This window comes from Carcharhinus amblyrhynchos, chromosome 8 (assembly GCF_965287045.1).
Source record: "Carcharhinus amblyrhynchos chromosome 8, sCarAmb.v2.hapA, whole genome shotgun sequence".
In the NCBI taxonomy this organism is placed as follows: domain Eukaryota; kingdom Metazoa; phylum Chordata; class Chondrichthyes; order Carcharhiniformes; family Carcharhinidae; genus Carcharhinus; species Carcharhinus amblyrhynchos.
In genome coordinates, this window is record NC_137331.1 from 110,722,758 (window position 1) to 110,739,499 (window position 16,742).

A 16,742-nucleotide genomic window follows, 5' to 3' on the forward strand; every position below is an offset into this window, starting at 1 on the left:
CGTTTCATCCCCACAGCTTTTTTTTTAATGTCGCTTCATTTTCCTTTTCACTCTCTCCAAAACAGATCTCCTACAATGGCATCGGTTCCTTTGACCCTGAGATTGACTTATCCAACCAAAGCGGGCGAGTGTTCAAGTTGGGAAATGAGACCCACCACTTATTCGTTGGCCTGCACCCAGGGACCACCTACTCGTTCATGGTCAGGGCCAGCACCGTCAAAGGCTACGGACCCCCAGTCACCAAGCAGTTCACGACAAAGATATCAGGTATTGTTTTCCGGTGCATTCGCCCAATGCCGTGGGCTAATCATTCGCTTCAGGAATATTTTTGTGTAAGGGAGGGGAAAAGGTTATTTCTCAGAGAATCCCATTAGTGTAGGAGGAGGCCATTCAGCCCATCAAGTCTGCACCGAACACATTCCCACCCAGGTCCTATTCCCGTAACTCCATCTGTTTATCTGCTAATCCGCCCAGCAGTAGAGTCAATTTAGCATGGCCAATCAACCTAACCTGCACATCTTTGGACTATGGGAGGAAACCAGAGCACCTGGAGGAAACCCACACTGACACAGGGAGAATGTGCACATTCCACAGAGGCAATGACCCGAAGCCAGAGTTGAACCCGGTACCCTGGCACTGTGAAGCAGCAGTGATAACCACTGTGCTACCATGCCACCAGTTGTCAAAAGTTGTCTTCTGACAAACATTTGCCTTCTCATACCTGAGGAGCGATGACCATGCAGGAAATCTATGCCTGCATTTTTTTAACACTCTACATTTGGTCTCATGCAGAGATGAGGGAACTGTCTAGGGTTAGATTTTGATTTTTGATTTGATTTATTATTGTCACAAGTTTTGGGATACAATGAAAAGTATTGGCTGAGATTCTCAGGCCTCCCTGCTGTGTATTTCCTGTTGGTGGTTTGCTAGCGGCGGGATTCTCTGGTCTGCCACTGTCAATGGGAATTTCCCCATTCTGGCCAGACTGTAGAATCCTGCTGGCCTGAACAGCTGGAGAATTAGAGTATTAGAGGTTTACAGCATGGAAACAGGCCCTTCGGCCTTGTTCATGTCGCCCTTTTTTTACCACTAAATTAGTCCAAATTACCCGCATTTGGACCATATCCTTCTATACCAATCTTACCCATGTCACGTCTAAATGCTTTTTAAAAGACAAAATTGTACCCATTTCTTTTACTGGCCATTGTTTCTTGCATGCTGTACAGACAAAACATACCGTTCATATAGTACATAGTGGAGAAGGAAAGGAGAGGGTGCAGAATGCAGTGTCACAGTCATAGCTAGGGTGCAGAGAAAGATCAACTTAATGCAAGGTAGGCATATAAGGTAATATAAGGTAGGTTGATGTCTGACTGGACAAATACACAATTCGGATTTGCTCAAACAATAGATAAAGAGGGTGGAATTCTCCGGACACGCTAGTCTAAAAGCCGGAAATTCCCGCCCGACAGGTTCCACATTGTCCACAATTCCAGTGGTGGGTGTGATGGGAGAATTCCGGCCAGACTGTTCGAAAGAATTGATGTGAACTTGCCAAGGTATTACCATATAGTGAATAGCAGTGGTAGGCATTTAGAGAAGATGCTTCCACCCCTGGGGAGAGCAGAACTGGGGGTCATAAATATTAGAAGGTCAGTACCAAATCCAATAGGTAACTGAGGATAAAATTCACTACACAAGAGAATAGTTAGAATGTGGAACTTACTACAAGGATCAGTCGAAGCATGTAGCACAGAACACATATAAGGGGAAGTTAGATAAACACCTGAGGGAAAAATAAATAACAGGTTATACTGACAGGGTTAGACAAGAAGAGTCAAAAGGATGCTTGTGTGGAGCATAAATACTGGCATGGACCAGTCGGACGTGTTTCTGAGCTGTAAATTCAGGGTAATTGTGTGTAAAGAGAGATGAGAATCTCTGTCAGACTGACTGATCCTTTTACACACACTGAGTTGCTTCTTAAGGCTGCAGATTCAAAGGGAGCTATTCTGCTGCAATTTCCTAAAACACTCGCGATCAAGTATATTCAGAGATAGTTCAAAGCTCTTTGTGTGTATGTGTGTTAACATTGGAAATATGTTCGCTTCTTTGACATAGAGTGGACAATTCCCAGCCCTACGAGGGGGGGTTTGGAGGCAGGATGGGGATGGGGAGTGGGTGGGGGTTTTTGGAGAGGTGGGAGGGATGGCAAAGGAACATTAACATTTGAATATCTTGGAATATTTTTTAAATTTGTGTTGGCCTGGCTTCCTAACTTGTTCCTACATCTGGTCACTTCTCCGCACACATGGGGCAGAATTTTCCCCTCCCACCCGCCACCGGAATCGGAGCGGGCAGGACAGGACCATGCAAAGGTCTGTTGACCTCTGGTGGTCTTGGGGGCAGACTTTGCTGGAAAATCCCACCCGTGGGCTTCATACTCAGATGGTAATCCACCCTGCATCGGGGGGGAGAAGCTAATTAAGGCCATTACAGTGCTGTCATTTTTCTAGGGCAATGAAAGTTTGCCAGAGGCACGTGGATACCACACTCTGTCAGCACTCTGTCACAGGAGGCAAGTGCACAGCAAGAGAACAAGGCACCGTGCAATGAATGTGTGGAGTTCTTTTTAAATGAGTGGATTGGGGTGACTTAGAAGACTCACAGACAACATGCTTTCAAATGGAAGTGTTTCCCATGCACCTCATCAAAAAGTCGCCACAGTGCAGAAGGAGGCTATTTGGCCCATCGAGCCTGCACCAACAACAGTCCCACCCAGGCCCTATCCCCTACTTACCCAACTAATCCCCCTGACACTAGCATGGCCAATCCACCTAACCCGCACATCTTTGGATTGTGGGAGATGACCCACACAGACACGGGGAGAATGAATGGCCTACTTCTGCTCCTACATCTTATGGTCTAAGAGGTGCGAGAGCATGACGTGGCCAAGAAAAAATAAGTTAGTGAAAAATTGACAAACCAAAGGTTGATCAGCAGTATTTGTGGGATGGTCCAGACTTTGCTGCTGAGTGCAGCCACCATTTCTATATAAAGTACGACAGGGATTACTGATAGTCCGTCATCTTGGCAAATTCACATCAGTCTTTTCTTAAACTGCTTTGAGGGAGGATGTTTATGAAAAAAAATGACATAACTGGAACAGTCCCTTAAACAACAGAGTGGATCAGTGATTAAGTGGCTGCAATTATTCATTCACATGACACTTGCTATTTTGCAACTTGGATCCATGGCCATCAAGATAGCTTTGCTCCATATTTCAATTGATGTCAAACAATAAAGCAGCTCAGGTGTAGAGACACACAACCATATTCGATATGTTCCTTTAATCAGGAATTGTTCAGTTATTTACTGTTATGCGGTACATTTTTATTGATGAAGCATCTTCATAGAATCCTTACAATGCAGAAAGAGGTCATTCAGCCCATTGGGGCTGCACCGAAAAATATCTCACCCCGGCCCTATCCCCATATATTTATCCCACTAGCCCAGGACACCGAGGGTCAATTTAGCATTGTCAATCCACGTAACCCGCACATCTTTGAACTGTGGGAGGAAACCCACACAGACACAGGGAAAATGTGCAAACTCCACACAGTCAGCTGAGGCTGGGATTGAACCCAAGTCTTGAGTGCTGTGAGGCAGCAATGCTGACCACTGTGCTACCGTGCCACCCAGTGTGTTCAGTGTTGCAAATGTGAAAGTTTTACCCTGGACTCTCCGAACTGGGCAAAGAAACAAAAAGGCAATCTGAGTATTTCAGCCAATTCTTACTGACTCTTTGCCATCAATTTTGTAGACAAGCAGCCAAAACAGAGGGTGTGGACTATTAGGAGAGTAACAGAGGCTGAAGCTCTCTTACCTGCGGCAAAACAGACGATGACGATGAGAGTCTAACCAGTTGCTTTGGAGTGTGTGTTACAGAGAATAGTCATTGGACTGGAACATGTTACAGGGAATATCCATTAGCTTGCAATGTGTTACAGAGAATAACAATTGGTTTTGGTAGCCAACGTTGCAAATATTTAGCATGGAGTGTGTTTTAATGCTTCTGTGACAAATTACCACAAGCTGACTTTAAATCACTCAGGGCCCTTCCACTGAAAATTTATAGTGGCATTTTCCAAATTCGAATTGCATCATTGAGCAGAAGGCATTCCGTACCCTCTGAAGCATGTTCGTATAATATTGTGAACTTTAGCTGTTTGTAGAATATTTCAAAACCCAGCAACTAACAGTGTCCCATTTCCGAGTTTTTAATTTGCAGCTTCCCGATGTTTACCCTGCTTTATTTTGTGTGATCCAGTCACGGTTACAGGCTTGGGGATTATAATGGCCAAGTTACTGCACGTAGCTTTGCTTGTTTGGTCCTGATTGTGCCGTATAGTGAGAATGTCGATGAGCTGTTTTTTCACGTTCTGTGTTTGAAAAAATGACGCAGCCAAAAGACTTGACAATATCTTGTTGTCTTTCTTGCAGCACCATCCATGCCAGCCTATGATTATGATGCACCGTTGAACCAGACTGACAGCACAGTGACTGTTCTGCTGAAGCCTGCCCAGAGCAGAGGAGCCCCCGTCAGGTAGTTTAATTGGGATGACAGCGGCTGAGAGTTGTCTTTGTTTCTGATCTTTGATGTTGAATGCTGTACTGGCTGTGGGTGGGGGAAGAGATTTCTTCATATGTTTTCAACTAAACGAGTCTAACTAATCAAAGTGGATCCAAATGTTTGCGACGTGTATGCTGATGCTAATGCCTTCCCATTGAGAAACGTGTCCTATAGTTTGACAAAGCTTTGAATCCAGCTTGCTGCCTTGATTCCTGAAATAGCAAGTGCTAAAAATGTAACAGGCTTGTGTTGAAGCCTTGTGTCTGCAACGTGGGATATCGTAACTTAATGATTATGTTACTGGACTCGTAACCTCGATCAAATCTCCAGAGCCGTAAGGAAGAATTTCACTGGCCCCCACCAGCATGTTTGCAAGTTGGGGTGGTGACGGCAGCAGTGTAACAGTATAATCTTCCTGTCACCCTTCCACCCATCCACCCACACAGAACCATACACAGTTTCATGGATGAAGGTGGCAAGAAAGGCTTAGGGAAGCCCACACTCACCTCAGCTGAGTTCCTTAAGTGGCCTCAACTTGAGACTAACAGGAGGAAGTCAGGGACAAGCCAGTATTTGCACTATCTCCATAACCCCACGCATTTGTTGCACTTTTCTCCCACAGTCCGAAAGATGTGCTGGCCATGTTAAATTCTCCCTCAGTGTACCCGAACAGGGGCCGGAATGTGGCGACCACGGGATTTTCACAGTAACTTCATTGCAGTGTTAGTGTAAGCCTATTTGTGACTAATAAATATATAGATTTATGACGGCCAATCCACCTAACCCGCACATCTTTGGACAAGGTAAGGAAACCGGAACACCCGGAGAAAACCCACGCAGACAGGGGGAGAACGTGCAAACACCACACAGACAGTGACCCAAGCCGGGAATTGAACCCGGATCCCTGTGAGGTGGCAGTGCTAACTACTGTGCCACCGTGCCACCCCAGGAGGATTCGTTCTGTTCCATTTGCAAGAGATCACGGATACAGTGCACACAATTCGATTTTGTTGGATGCCTTCCTTTGGTGAACCTTTGCTGGTGTCAATCATTGAGGATTTGCCACCATTAAGTGCCATATGCGAAGCGGCCAAGTGGCATTATGGGTTGTTGTTCCTGGCATTGGCGCCTGTTGACTAAATTATATATATTTTATTGTTTAATAATGTCCCTGGAGATGACTGATATTTGGAAAGTCTGCTTTCCAATTCAGTGTTTAGTGGGTAATTGGAGAGGAAGTGAGCGGTATCTAAAATAACAGTCGGGGGCACATGGCAGGAATCTATTTATTTGTTTACAATATGGAAAGCAAACATTAGACAGTCATCAACGCTAACACTTGGAAAACTGAATTTGGAATTGATTTACATATTTTAAGACTGCATTCTGTTATAATCTGCTTAGAAATAATCTGCATCTTTTAAGAAAGTGTCTGCATAAAATTATTTCTCCCCTCAAATCTATCTCAGGATGTTGACATTCTTGGGGGTCTAATTCTGAAGTCTACAGTTTTATACTACAGATTATTATTGGTCCCTGGCCTGATCATCCACTTATTCATTGCAATGTTCAGGAAAACTTGTTGCCTGTCCATTGAGCAATATTCATTCATGGTGTAAGAGTGAACCTGCTAACTTAGAGCCATAGACTGGAATTTTACCGCCTCGCCTGCCCCAGAATCACAGCAGGCGAGGCTCGCAGAACAGCATTCTCTGTTGGCCTCGGGTGGGATCTCACGAGCCTCAGGCAGGCGAGGTCATATAATACAATAGAATAGAGTCACAGAGTCACAGAGCAATGTAGCACAGAAACAGACCCTTCAATCCAACTGATCCATGCTGACCATAGTGCCCTCCTAGTTGGTCTCAATTGCCCACATTTGACCGATATCCCTCTAATCCTTTCCCATCCATCCAAATGCTTTTAAGTGTTGCTAATGTACCTGCCTCAACCATTTCCTCTGGTAGCTCGCTCCACACATGTATCAGCCTTTGCATGAAGATGTTGCCCCTCAGACCCCTTTTACATTTCTCACCTTAAACCTATGCCTTCTAGTTTTCAATTCTCCTACACTGGGAAAAAGACTATGGCCAGAATTTTACCATCCTGCCACCACAGGAATTGGAGCGAGCGAGTGGCAGCACCATGGAAAGGTCTGATGACTTTGGGCAAGATTTTACAGTTCCAGGATGAGTGAGGCCTTAAATCCCACCCTATGCACATTCATCCTGTCTGTGCCCCTCATGATTTTATACATCTCAATAAGGTCATCCCTCATTCTCCTACATTCCAATGAATGAAGCCCTAGCTTGGCCAACCCTAAAGCCCAGGCCCACTAGCCTTGGCAACATCCTCATAAGTCTTCTTTGTACGCTTTCCAGTTTATCAATGTCTTTCTTCATAGATAGAGCTTTCTTTCATCTATCCCAAAGATGTGGGTGTGGCTGGTAACACAAGCATTTATTGCCCAGCCCTAATTACCTTTGAGAAGGTGGTAGTGAGCTGCCTTCTTGGACTGCTGCAGTCCCTGTGGTGTACATACACTTACAGTGCTGTTAGGGAGGGAGTTTTAGGGTCTTGACCCAGTGATAGTGAGGGAACGGTGGCGATATGTTACGAAAGCAGAATGGTGAGTGACTTGGAGGGGAACTTGCAAGTGGTGGTGTTCCTGTGTGTCTGCTGCCCTTGTCCTTGGTAGAGGTGAAGTGTTTGGAAGACAATGTCAAAGGAATTTTGGTGAGTTCCAGCAATGCATCTTGTAGATGATATGTACCACTGTGCGTCTACGGTGGAGGGAGAGAATTTTTAAATTAGTGGACAGGTGCTGATCAAGTGGATTGCTTTCTCGTCGATGGTATTGAGCTTCTCAAGTGTTGTTGGAATCAGACTGATCCAGGCATGTGGAGAGTATTCCATCACGCTCCTGAATGGCACCTTGTAGAGGGATTGGGCAGTCAGGTGATAAGTTACTTGCCACAGAATGTGCGAGTTCCACACAGACAGTTACCCAACCTACTCCTGTAGCCACAGTATATCTGATTTTGCTAAGTTTCTGTTGAATGAAAACCCTTAGAATATTGATTATGGGGAGTTCAGCAACTGTGCTCCCAGCGATTTGATTTGATTTGATTTATTACTGGCACGTGTATTGGGATATAGTTGCTCATTTAAGTTGTGAATTTCTTTTCTCTCAGAGTGTTTGGAGCCCTCTTCCTCAAAAGGCAGTGGAAGCAGAATCTTTGAATAATTTTAAGGCTAAGCTGGACAGATTCTTGATTAACCAGGGGGTGAAAGGTCATCAGGAGTTGGCGGAAATGTGAGGGTGAGGCTACAATCAGACCAGCCATGATCTTATTGAATGGCAATGGCAGAGCAGGCTCAAGGGGAGAGTGGCCTACTCGGGGTGGCACGGTGATGAGCACAGCTGCCTTACAGTGCCAGGGAGCTGTGTTTGATTCGTGGCTTCGGTCACTGTGTGGAGTTTGCACATTCTCCCAGTGTCTGCGACTGTTTCCTCCAGGTGTTCCAGTTTCATCCCATAGTCCAAAGACATGCTGGTTAGGTGCATTGGCCATACTAAGTTCTCCCTTAGTGTACCCAAACAGGCGCCAGAGTGTGGCAACTAGAGAATTTTCACATTAACTTCATTGCAGTATGAATGAAAGCCTGCTTAGAATCATAGAATCCTACAGTGCAGAAGGAGGCCATTTGGCCTATCGAGTCTGCACCAACCAAAATCCCACTCAGGCCCTATTCCCATAACCCCATGCATTTATCCTAACTAGTCTCCCCGACACTAAGGGGCAATTTAGTAAGGCCAATCCACCTATCCTGCACATATTTGGACTCTGGGTGGAAACCGGAGCACCTGGAGGAAACCCTCACAGACGTGGGGAGAACATGCAAACTTCATACAGACAGTGACCTTAGCCAGGAATTGAACCCGAGTCCCTGGCACTGTGAGGCAGCAATGTTTATCACTGCCCCATCATGCTTGTGACACTCATACATAAATAAACTTTTACTCCTGTTCCTAATTTATATGTTTGTATTTATGTTTGTAGTCTGGTTAGTGCTGATCAGGAAACTTTCGGATTTTTGTCTAAACCCATCTGGCTCATTAAAAGCTGTTGTCCTTACTTGGCCTGGTCCACATGTGCTTCAACCCACAGCAATGCAGTTAATTCTTGGCTATCCTCTAAAGCACTCAGTTGTATCAAGCTCACCACAACTTTCTCAAGGACAGTTCGTGATAAGCAATTGATGCGACCGCACTGAAGGAGCTCATTGGCCAATCGAGTCTGCACTGATTCTCCAAAACAGCATCTTACCCAGGCCCTACCCATCCGCCTGGCCTATTCCTGTATCCCCACCCATTGCACAAACAAAACATACTGTTCATAGAGTATGTAAGGAAGAAGGAGATGTGCAGAATGCAGTGTTGTATTTACAGATAGGTTGTATACATATGGCAAACTTACACAGACATGGGGAGAACATGCAAACACTACACAGACAGTCACACTGGTCCCTGGCACTGTGAGGCAGCAGTGCCAACCACTGTGCCACGCTACTATGCTGGCTCTTAGCCATGGTCACATTCCAAGATTAAATAAGAAAGGACTAAATCTTCAACCTTCCCATCCCCTTAACCCCGATGCACAATACAACTCCTCATCTGCCAAGAAAGCACCCCTGAATGTGGAATGCCATAAGCATAGATAAGGGTCATGGGTGGAGGGGGAACCCGTAATGTTAAAATGGCAGCGCGGGCTCGTTGGGCCGAAGGGCCTGTTTCCTGGGCTGTTTTGATCTTTGTTCTTTGTTTTGTAAGGTCAGGGGTCTCTGGTCAAAACCTTATTAAAACTTGTTGTCATCTTTCTGGGGTATAACACTGCAAGAGATGCTAACGAGAATACTAACAATCATATTCATTGTGAATCTCATCAGTAACATAAAAACATAGAAGATAGGAGCAGGAGGAGGCCATTCAGCCCTTCGAGCTGCTCCACCACTCATCACAATCATGGCTGATTGTCCAACTCAATAGTCTAATGCTGCTATCTATCCACAATCCTGATTGTGTTAAGAGTTCTAAGAGACAAAAATGCATCATACTTATACTCATGTGTTGCATGTGATTAGATAGTTTGAGTTCAAAAATACCATACATGATCCTGCTGTATTTGGAGATGGGTGAACAGCTGAGAGAGAAAGGAGTACAAGTTTATGATGATGGGTGAAGAGGGGAGGAAGGAAGAAATGCCAACGTGGATCTGTTGAGCCCTGTGGCTTGTCTCTGTAATTTTTGTTTTATGGGACATTGACATCGCAGCATTTGTTGCCCATCCCTAGTTGCCCAGTTGAGAGTCAACCACATTGCTGTGGCTCTGGAGTCACATGTAGGCCAGACTAGGTAAGGATGGTAGATTTCCTTCCCTAAAGGACATTAGTGAACCAAATGAGTTTTTCTGACAATTGACAATGATTTTATAGTCATCAGTAGATTCTTAATCATAGAATTATAGAATCCCTACAGTGCAGAAAGAGGCCATTCAGCCCATTGAATGTGCACTGAGAACAATCCCACCTAAGCCCTATCCCCATTACCCCACATATTTACACTGCTAATCCCTCTAACCTACGCATCCTGGGACACTAACAGGCAATTTAGCATAGTCAATCAACCTGAGCCGCACATCTTTGGAGTGTGGGAGGAAACTGGAGCACTGTTCTCTGTGGTGGGATTCGAAAACACAAAATTAGCTGAGTTTTTATATTAATAGTCCAGTAATAATACCACTAGGCCATCGTGCCCCCCCCCATAAATTTTGATTCATTCAATAACTGTGGATTGGTGATCTGCTACGATGTTAGAGTAAGAATTAAAATCTCACATTTACCATAAACAACACCACATGAGATCCTGTAGCTTAGTAAATGTGAGGTTTCTTTTCTAATATCGTATCAGATCTCCAATCCACACTGATTGAATAAAGTACGGTGGCACAATGGTTAGCACTGCTGCCTCACTGTGCGAGGGACCCAGAGTTTGATTCCTGGTTTGGGTCACTGTCTGTGTGGACATTCTCCCCGTGTCTGCATGGGTTTCGTCCGAGTGCTCTGGTTTCCTCCCCCAGTCTGAAAGATGTGCGGGTTAGGTTGTTTGGCCATGCTAAATTTTCCCTTAGTGTCAGGGGGACTAGCTAGGATAAATGCATGGGGATAGAGCCTGTGTGGGATTGTGCAGACCTGATGGGCCGAATGGCCTCCTTCCACACTATGTGGATTCTGTGAAAGGACAAACAGGAGCGATCCCTGAAGCTGTGTTCACCTCGCAATGCCGAGGGGACGATCACAACTCACTCACACCCTGGGCCCCGGAGCAGATGTTCTCTGCATTCCGACGCACCTCACTCCAGGTGCCTTTGTCCCTTTTGGCAGTTGCTATAGCGATCACTCCTAATGAATACCAGGCAATTTGGAAGGAATGGGTAGATTGCAATGTCAGAGTGTGGGTGATGCTAAGGGAATCATTTCCTCCCAGGTTCCGTTGCAGTGATATAATAATCAGTCCCATGCACCCATTATCTTTGATTACTAAAGTGTGCTCTGCAACAAAAGGAAATGCCTGATCTATTATGCTGTCATCAATTGGAGGATGAAAGATGTCTCATTGCCAGAGTGTGTCATGGCTCACATAGCTCCTAAATAGCTTGATTCAGTTGATATGTGGTGACATTGTTATTGAAAGATTAACTATGCAATGTCGCCTGGAATTATCGGGATTTAATCAGCAGGGGATTGCCGGAAAATTGCAGTGCTCCACTGTTTATTAACATGTAAAATGGACCTCCTTTTCGAGACCTAGTTCTTTTTTCACAACTTTAGTGTACAGCAAGATCTGAGGGGTGGATTACTTTCCCGCTACACAGAGTTGCTGAGGTCAGGTACAGTTCAGGAAACGCAGAGTAAATCTCCCTCAACCTGCATAATAACGTGTTTCAACCCCAGGCCCAGGTTTCCTCCCACGAGCCATATCTCCACTCCCTCCCCCACTGCCTACCCCCACAAGGGATGTTGCCAAGGAGTGAAATATAGGCCTGCATTTTCTCCGCCATTCGCTGGTTTGTCAGTAACAGGAAATGGAATATGGGTTGAGATGTCATCCCATCAGCTCTCAGCTGTGCACTGACACATCTGGAATTGCTCACTGCAGGTGACAGCTGACGCAACCCCCCCCCCCCCCAATATATTAAACGGTAAATTTCTTTTATATCATTTACGGGTTGCAGGCATCGCTGGCTAGGCCAGCACTTATTGCCCATCCCTACTTGCCCTTGAGAAAGTAGTAGTGAGCTGTTGCCTTGAATCACTGCAGCCTCTGAGATGTAGGTGCACCCACAGTGCAGTTAGGAAGGAAATTCAAGGATTTTGACCTGGAGGCAATGAAGGAACAACGATATATTTCCCAGTCAGCATGGCGAGTAGCTTGGAGGGGAACCTGTAAGTGGTGGTGCTCCCATGAACCTGCTGCCCTTGGTTAGGTTGGTTGACCATGCTAAATTGTGCTTAGTGTCAAGGGGACTAGCTGGGGTAAATACATGGGGTTATAGGGGATAGGGTCTGGATGGGTTGGTGCAGGCCAGATGGGCCAAATGTCCTCCTCCTGCATGGTATGATTTGATGATTTTATGGTTGATAGCAGCGGTTGTGGGTTTGGAAAGTGAGGATTAAGAAGCCTTGGTGAGTTGTTGCATCTTGTAGATGGTACGCACAGTCGCCACTATGAGCTGGTGGTGGATGTTTAGGTTGGTGGGTGTGGTGTCAATCAAGCGGGCCGCTTTGTCCTGGATGGTGTCGAATTTCTTGAGTGTTGTTGGAGCTGCACTCATCCAGACAAGTGTGGAGTACTCCATCACACTCCTGACTTATGCCCCGTAGATAGTGGACAGGTTTCGGGGAGTCAGGGGAGCTGTAAACATTTATGTGCAGCGATGTCTAATGCAATCAATTGGAAAGAGATGGATTGAACTGGGAAAGAGATGGTCTATTAGCAAATAGACCTGTGGTGACGTGGACACGGTGAGGTGTTTCCCCTCCTCCACTTGTTCAACACACATGGCTTGGTAACAGCAGAAATTCCACCAGCAACTAGTTTTTAGTCACCCTCAGCCCATGATATTCATGTGAGTCAGCATTTGAGGAACAGGCAAGTACAAATTTCAGAAGGGTTCCTGCTACATTAGAGTTTTGGCTATGCTTGATTAATTGACCTTAAATTTAAATTGTTTGAAGTTTATTTATTAGTCACAAGTAGGCTTACATTTACACTGCAATGAAGTTACTGCGAAATTCCCCCTAGTCGCCCCACTCCGACACCTATCGGTACACTGAGAGAGAACTTAGTATGGCACCTAACCATCACATTTCTTGGATTGTTGGAGGAAATCGGAGAACCTGGAGGAAACCCATGCAGACATGGGGAGAAAGTGTTTTCTGCACAGACAGGGACCCAAGCTGGGAATCGAACCCAGGCCATCACAGCAGACAGCTTTAATCAGTATCAACTGGTGCCTACAAATGGAAAGTTGCATTCATACACAAGTGGGTGGCATGTGTCCTAACACTGGATGGTAGTGGGTTCATGGGTTCAGGCAGGCCTCATTCTAGACGCTCGAGTCCATCATCTAGGTGGATGGTCCAATTCAGTTCCTGAAGGAGTGCTGCACTGTTGGAGACTCTGTCTTTCCAAAGCGATGTTAAACTGAGGATCATTCTGAAAATGCAACACTATTTCAGTGACCATTTGGGACGATTCCCACGTTCTGGTCAATATTTATCCTGAAAACAACACATCAGGACAGATTATCTGATTATTACCACAATGCGGTCAGCGGGAACATGCTGGGCGTAAATGAGCTCAATAAGAAGTCTCACAACACCAGGTTAAAGTCCAACAGGTTTATTTGGCAGCAAAAGCCACGAGCTTTCGGAGCGCTGCTCCTTCGTCAGGTGAGTTGCCATACTTCGTACAACATACTACAAATGAGCTGCCATACTTTGTACAACAGTGAGGAAACAATTAACTTTAATTAAATTGAACTGATTTACTATTGTCACACGTATTGGGATACAGTGAAAATTGTCGTTTCTTGCACGCTACACATACAAAGCATACTGTTCATAGAGTACTTAGAGGAGGAGAAAAGGATAATGTGCAGAATATTGTGTTGCAGTTACAGATAGGGTGAGGAGAAAGGTCAGCTTCATGTGTGATAGGACCATTCAAGAGTCTGATGGCAGCAGGGAAGAAGCTGTTCCTGAATTGGTTCAAATGTGACCTCAGACTTTTGTATCTTTTTCCCAATGGGGGAAGGTCGAAGTGAGAAGTCCGAGGTCCTTGATTATTCTGGCTGCCTTCCAGGGACAGTGGAAGGTGTAAACAGAGTCAATGGGTGGGAGACTGGTTTGCATGATGGACTGGGCTACATTCACGACCCTTTGTAGTTTCTTACGGTCTTGAACAGAGCAGGAGCTACACCAAGCTATGATACAACCAGAAAGGACGCTTTCTGTGGTGCATCCATAAAAGTTGGTGAGAGTCTTAGCTGACATGCCAAATTTCCTTAATCTTCTGAGAAAGTAGAGGCGTTGATGGGCTTTCTTAAATATAGCGTTGGCATGGGAGGACCAGGATAGGTTGTTGATGATCTGGAGACCAAGAAATTTGAAGCTCTCAAGCATTTCCACTTCATCCCTGTTGATGTAGACAAGGGCATGTCCTCCACTACGTGACGACTATCTCCTTTGTTTTGCTGGCATTGAAAGCGCAGTGGGTTCCTTTGGAAAGGACTACTTTATAAATGCAAGCTTTTCTATCGTCGATATCGAAAAAAATTAAATGCACTTTAAAGTAAAATCACGTGCCTTTTCTAGCTTTTAAATGTTTTTGTTGTTAGATTAGCCTGATCGGTTGTCACCACTTAATTCTAATCATCGTTTTCAATTTGGTTGACAAAGCACTTAAGTTTCATTACAGCAGCTTAATTACCGATGATAAGTTTAATTATCTCCAGTCCTTCTCCTGTACGCACACAGATCACCCATTCATTGTGAAACTGAACTGACAGCAGCAAAAATAGTGCCACAACTTCAATCTGTGTACGGCCGCACAACCTGAGAAATCCTTCATTGTCTGCTGACAAGCTGAGTGCATGTAAGGGATCATCTTAACTTCCGTCAGTGACACAAAAACAGATCATATTGCAGCAGCTGCGCATTGTATATCCCATCCAATTTGTTCCGCCGTTGGAAGACAATCTGAGCAGGGTGTCTAATGAGCGCCACCTGTTTTGTGCCGTTGTTGAAAGATAAAATTATCCGTCAGGGTGGGAAATCATTCCTTTTCAAACCCTGGGCAGCATCAGCTAACCCACCCTGCCATCACTCATCCCACATCAGCACAGATAATACACATCTGGGCCAGTGTCCCCTCGGGCACCCGCACTGTTATCACACACCCACTGCTAGGACGCACATAAGTTTAGAGCGCACTTGCCACTGGGGTACGTACATGCTGGCAGGATGTCATCATCAGTGGTGACAACAGAATGAGTCGCTGCTGATGATGCCTTCCAGTGTGTGGCTGATGATTGGGAGTAGATTCATAGAGGTTTACAGCATAGAAACAGGCCCTTTGGCCCAACTTGTCCATGCTGCACTTCTTTTTTAAACCCCTAAACTAATCCCAATTGCCTGCATTTGGCCCATATCCCTCTATACCCATCGTACTCATGTAACCATCTAAATGCTTATTAAAAGATAAAATTGTACCCGCCTTTACTACTACCTGTAGCAGCTTGTTCCAGCCACTCATCATCCTCTGTGTGAAAAAATTGCCCCCCTGAACACTTTTGTATCTCTCCCCTCTCACTTTAAACCTATGCCCTCTAGTTTTAGACTCCTCTGTCTTTGGGAAAGGATATTGACTATCAACCTTGTCTATGCCCCTCATTATTTTATAGACTTCCATAAGGTTATCCCTCAGCCTCCTACGCTCCAGAGAAAAAAGTTCCAGTCTATTCAGCCTCTCCTTATAACTTGATCCATCAAGTCCTGGGAGCATCCGAGTAAATCTCTTTCTAGTTTAATAATATCCTTTCTATAATAGGGTGACCAGAATTGCACACAGTTTTCCAAATGGCCTTACCAATGTCTTGTACAACTTCATGGGACAAAATGTCCCAATTCCTGTATTCAATGTTCTGACCGATTGAAACGAAACATGCTGAATGTCTTCTTCACCACTCTGTCCATCTGTGACTCCAATTTCAAGGTGCTATGAACATGTACGCCTAGATCTCTTTGTTCTGCAACTCTCCCCAACACCCTACCGTTAACTGAGTAAGTCCTGCTCTGATTCAATCTACCAAAATGCATTACCTCTCATTTATCTAAATTAAACTCCATCTGCCATTTGTTAGCCTACTGACCCAATTGATCAAGATCCCATTGCAATTGGAGATAACTTGCTTCACTGTCCGCTATGCCACCAATCTTGGTGTCATCTGCAACTTACTAACCTTGCCTCCTATATTCTCAACCAAATCGTTAATATAAATGACAAATAACGGTGGGCTCAGCACTGATGCCTGAGGTACACCGCTAGCCACAGGCTTCCAGTTTGAAAAACAATTCTCTACAACCACCCTTTGGCTTCAGTCAAGAAGCCGATTTTGTATCTATTTAGATACCTCACCCTGGATCTCATGAGATTTAACTTTATGCAACAACCTACCATGCGGTACCTTGTCAAAGGCCTTGCTAAAGTCCATGTAGCAAGGAATACAAGGCACTGCCCTCACCTATCTTCTTGGTTACCCCTTCAAAAACCTCAATCAAATTTGTGAAACATGATTTTCCATTCACAAAGCCATGCTGACTGTCCCTAATCAGTCCTTGCATCTCTAAATGTCTATAGATCCTGTCTCTCAAAATACATTCCAACAATTTATCCACCACAGATGTGAGTCTAACTGGCCTGTAGTTCCCCGGCTTTTCCCTGAAGCCCTTTTTAAACAAAGGCACCTCACCCCTGACTACTGAT

The 16,742-nt window shown here is 45.0% G+C and overlaps 1 protein-coding gene across 8 annotated transcripts in view; it reads left to right on the forward strand.

Annotated features, from left to right (window-relative positions):
* The window catches only part of LOC145346831 (receptor-type tyrosine-protein phosphatase mu), an 834,856-nt gene that overhangs the window by 536,778 nt on the left and 281,336 nt on the right, over positions 1–16,742 (forward strand). For all 8 annotated transcript variants that reach the window (XM_080194637.1, XM_080194638.1, XM_080194639.1 and 5 more), the window contains 2 exons: positions 66–267; positions 4,504–4,606. In XM_080194637.1, the coding sequence (XP_080050763.1) occupies positions 66–267; positions 4,504–4,606 (305 nt within the window). The remainder of the gene's footprint in view (positions 1–65; positions 268–4,503; positions 4,607–16,742) is intronic.